A 4,914-nucleotide genomic window follows, 5' to 3' on the forward strand; every position below is an offset into this window, starting at 1 on the left:
GTAGTGCCACTCATCGACGGTAGAAGAATTCAGAATCTCGCCGACACGATAACCTATGTAAGAATGATAGCGCCGACTATCTGAGCGAACCCACGAAAGAGATGTTCTGGAATCTGTCCAAACGAACCGCTTATCTATGGGCAGATCCAAAGCATTGCAGATGTTGTTCAGCTACCTTTGTCTTCGCTGCAACTAACACGCATCGCACTTCCAGCAAGCATACGCTAGTTCACTCGCATCGACGAACACATGAAGTTGTATCCCGCTGTGCAGCTTACTATTTGCCGTACCGAAGAAACAGCTTTTACCCAATTGCTTCAGAAGACGTGTCCAGTCGTTCCACAGATCGTGTAGTTCATCCACAATCTTTGCATCCCAGTCTGTGCCAGATCTCCAAATGTGCTGCATAAGAATCTTGCCGTGAATGATGTAGTGGGCGATAAACCCGTAAGGGTCAAACAGCGACATAACGAGCCTCTACACCTGTCGTTTTGTGGGCGTGTCTCCTGCTACCAGTAGCGTCGTGAGATCATCTTTCAGAGTGGTATCAAAGGTGAACACGTCAACCGTTGGTTTCCATACCATCCCCAGAACACGCTCCATATCCGGAAATTTATCCAGAATCATTGATTTCTCCTTCACGTTCTCGGTCTCGCCCAGACGTTGTAATACTTCTGCCGAATTGGACAAGAAGTTCCGGATGTCGAAACCACCTTGAGCGTGAACGAACTTTATATCTTTCACCAATTTGACCGCTTCGTCGATCGTATCTACACTGTCAAGGTAGTCATCGACGTAATGGGCATTTACGATCGCCTCTGCGGCTCTTGGGAATTGCGATGCGAAGCTCTGGGCGTTAGTGTTCTTGACGAACTGTGCGGAGCTCGGCGAACACGTCGCACCGAACGTTGCCACGTCCATGACGAAGACCTGAGGGGGCTGATCTGGATGATCACGATAGAGGAACCGCTGCGACTGCTTGTCTTGTGGGATGATCCGAACTTGGTGGAACATCTCTCGTATGTCCCCACACACGGCAACTGATCGCTGACGGAACCGTAGCAGAACCGTGAACAGTGACGTCAGCATGTCTGGTCCTTTGATGAGCATGTCATTGAACGAAACGCCGTGGACTCGAGCTGCAGCGTCCCAAATCAGGCGGATTTTCTGTGGCTTCTTCGGGTTCCTCACGATGCCGAGCGGCAGGTACCACACACGATCCGGGTTTGTTGTCTCAACTTCCTCCTGTGTTAGTCGGTGGGCGTATCCTTTTGACTCGTACACTGCTATCTGATCATTCACACGTTCTTTGAGGCCTGGTTCTTTGGCCAGTCGCTTCTCTAATGACTGCATCCTGCGCACCGCAAGTGGATAGTTGTTTGGGAACGACGGTCGGTCATACTTCCACAGGAGCCCAGTTTCGAAGCAACCGTCGACTCTTCTTGTTGTTCTCTCCAGAATTGTGCGAGCCCGTTTATCTTCTTCCGACTCTAACGGAGTAGCTACCGCCGCCTCCTCGATGCTGAAGTACTGCTTCATCAGCTCATGCAGCTTACGGTTCCGGTGTTCCTCTGAATGCACATGTAGCCGCGTTACAGCATTGTTACCGTCGACCTGTTTCCCGTACACGCACCTGCCAAGCCGCGTCTTCGCCGCAACTGGTTCGTTGGCTCTGCCTTCTCGCACCTTTAGAGGTAGTGAGCATCTGTGCGTGTTCGGTACCGATTATGATTCTTGGTACTGCCTCTGAGTAACTATGTAGCGGTAGTCCTCTTAGATGTGGATAGATCGTTTGAAGCTCGGTATACTGGAACGATTGACCTTGTAGTTTCAACTTCTGCACCGTACGTACGTTGCTCAGCTGGTATTGACTGTTGAGTCCAGTTCCCGAGATAGCAACTGAGATTCGTTGTGAACCCTTCTCTTCCCGAGATATGTTCCCGGTCCAGGAAAGCCAGAGAGATTCTTCGGGGCCGACGATGTCCAACTCTTGTGCTAGTCCGGCCTCCATCAACGTAGACTCACTTCCATCGTCAAGAAATGCGAAAGTTTCGACCTTTCTTCCGTTCGCTTCAAGCGTTACTGGTAGATAGCGAAACAGTGAAATTTTCGTCGCAGAATGATGATTCTGTCGCGTGACGTTTTCGCTGGGCTTTGGATGAGCAGCGGCTGACTCCGTCACTGCCCGTGAATGTAGCAAAGCATTGTGACGAAAACGGCAACCATCTACTCCACACTCCTTGCTCGAACGGCACGGCCACCTGCGATGCGGAATCAAACATATTCGGCAAAGCCCCTTTGCTCGTATCGCCTTCCACCTCCCATCCAGATCTAATGCCTTGAACTGAGGGCATCGTGCTACTTCGTGACCGTCGTCCGAACAGTAAGCGCACGACCTCTTTACAATCTCCGGTTCTTTCGTCATCGTTGCTGCTAATTGGCCGTTATCAGCCTTCGTGTAGACGTATAGATTCTGCTTCTCTCGTCCTGTTTTGACAGACTTGCCCTGCTGCATTGAAACATCTCTGGGCATCGTAACATCTGTCGCTGTCTTCACTAACTCCGTCATGAAATCACCGAACGTCGCCAGGTTGACGTCTGGAAACGAGCGTTTGTACCAAGACCACTGCATTCGCATTTGTGGTGGCAGCCTCTCGACCAGCTCTTGCACCAACATTGGATTGCGCAAGTGCTCCACCAGATCTGCAACATGCATATTAGGGTGGCCCACACTTAAATGAAAAACAAAAAGTTCGAAAAATGCCAAGTCTTACCTCCTGAATCAGTTGTTTTGAACTCCCAAAAGCTACGTTCAAAATTTGAGCAAAATCGGTTGAGCCTAAGGGGGCGATCAAAACGGTTGAAGTTTGTATGGGAAAACTTGGCCAAATGTATGCAGAAATTTTAAGTTTTCGAATTTTGCCGCTAGGTGGCGCTGTAAGCGTTCAATAATCAAACCCTTTGGTATTATTGTAGGTGACTATATGCCAAACAGCTTTGTCGAAGACCGCAAAGAGTTCCGACGGCTGTGAAAAAAGTTATACCCTAGGCTGGTGTGTTAGAGAAAATTGAAGGTGTACTTAATGTTTTTTGCGGTGTTGACGTTGATTTTGGGAACGATGGTACTCCCCTCCGCATCTTGGTTGGGAAGTACGTCGGCACCAGACTTCAGCAGTGGCATCATGGGAAGTGCTGACGTCTCTGATGGAATAGCGGATAGTTGGGCTGTAGGTCTAGACTTCTGTTGCTGGCCAGTGACCGGTACCAATCCGCCACTATTAGCTCCGAGCCATTCCTGTACACGCCTTCGACTTGCATTGCTGCTGATTCCGCTTCTGATACTCCCATTTCCGTCCTCCAACGACTTCAACAGGTCATGTTTCTGCTTCAGCAGCTTGGCATCTTCCTCCCCTCTCTTCCTCTGCTTTTCCGCTTCCTTTTTGAGGAACTCGTCCTCTCGTTCACGATTCCTCTTGATCAGCGCCTTTTCCTCCTCAAGTAGTTGCAGGGCCAACTCTGTCCGTTGTGCCAAGATGCTGCTTGTCGTCCTGCCGGTCTTCCGGCTACGTTTGCTGGTCCGTTCCGTCGCCTCATCATGTAGGCACTAGTATGGGACAAACATCAAATTCTTGCTCCAGTTGACTTTTTCGATTCCATTTAGGTCTCATATGAACTGTGCAAAATTTCAGCGCAATCGGTGAAACTATAATTTAGTGCAAGCGGTTCATAGTTTTCATAGGATTTACTATGGGAAAAGTTACACTTTCAGATAAAAATTCCCAGAGGTCGCCCCTTGTCTCGTTAATTCAAATCGATCAACGCTTCTTGTAGAGAAATCATTTATGAAACTTTCCTTCAAAAACCGCAAAACAATTGGATGCTTGTGAAAGAAGTTATTGATTTATTACCGATTAGTGATCCAACGAACGGCTTTTTGTTTTGTTTTATCAGCAGCACTGCTGCTGCGGTCTTCGAATGAAAGTTTCATAAATGATTTATCTACAAGAAGCGTTGATCGATTTGAATTAAGGAGACAAGAGGCGACCTCTGGGATTTTTTGTTTGAAAGTGTAACTTTTCCCATAGTAAATCCTATGTAAACTTTGAACCGCTTGCGCTAAATTATAGTTTCACCGATTGCGCTGAAATTTTGTACAGTTTATATGGGACCTAAATGGGATCTTAAAAGTCGACTGGAGCGAGGATTTATTTTTTCCATACAAGCGTGTCCCATACTAGTAGGCACCGTTCGCAGCGCCAGCTTTTGTCGGGATCTGCGTCATCGGTCGTGACATCAGCACATTTCATGTGGAGCCAGAGTCGCACATGTCACAACCGACCATCTGTTCCACCGTGCCACTGATTTGGCATTTCTCGCAAGTGCGAACGGAATTCATCCTGCTGCTTACTTCGCAGCACTTCCAACTGCTTTACTTGGCTGCTGCGCAGCAACAGATTCACAAATGAATCTTTAAGTTTGTTGAGAATCCGGATGGTTTCGGGGCAGGTGTGGACACTTCTGTTTAGTAGTTCATACAGAAGCAGCTTAAAGCAGTAATTTATTAGAGGTTTTATAAATTTAGGTTGGAATACAATAATATTTGTGCACTTACATTCAGTGTTCTACTGCCAAATTTGTCGAAACCTCGACCCTCAACTATTTTCATTCGAGCTGGCGAATGTTCGTTACACCTGAGGGATTCCACGGAGGCACGCAAGTCGATCCTGAGCGACCATTTCAAAAATATCTGAAACTTTGCACAGTTTTTCAATTTCATCTAAAACGTCATTTTTCGATATCAAATCTTCATATAGAGTCACGTCTAACTTTTCAAAAGGGTGTATGTGAAAATGGTTGAAAAATATTCAAAAAGCTGCACAGCAAAAACGGTTCGTTCGATTGTTATGATTTTTT

The 4,914-nt window shown here is 47.3% G+C and overlaps 1 protein-coding gene across 1 annotated transcript; it reads right to left on the bottom strand.

Annotated features, from left to right (window-relative positions):
- Positions 1 to 477: 477 nt before the first annotated feature.
- LOC134289606 (uncharacterized) lies at positions 478 to 4,666 on the bottom strand. Its single transcript, XM_062855710.1, has 4 exons — positions 4,613 to 4,666; positions 3,081 to 3,604; positions 1,809 to 2,732; positions 478 to 1,705 (listed from the first exon to the last, which is right to left on the bottom strand). Exons 1-4 carry the CDS (start codon positions 4,664 to 4,666, stop codon positions 478 to 480), a joined length of 2,730 nt encoding a protein of 909 aa, XP_062711694.1.
- Between the last annotated feature and the right edge of the window lie 248 nt (positions 4,667 to 4,914).

The sequence above is a fragment of the Aedes albopictus genome, chromosome 1, assembly GCF_035046485.1.
Source record: "Aedes albopictus strain Foshan chromosome 1, AalbF5, whole genome shotgun sequence".
In the NCBI taxonomy this organism is placed as follows: domain Eukaryota; kingdom Metazoa; phylum Arthropoda; class Insecta; order Diptera; family Culicidae; genus Aedes; species Aedes albopictus.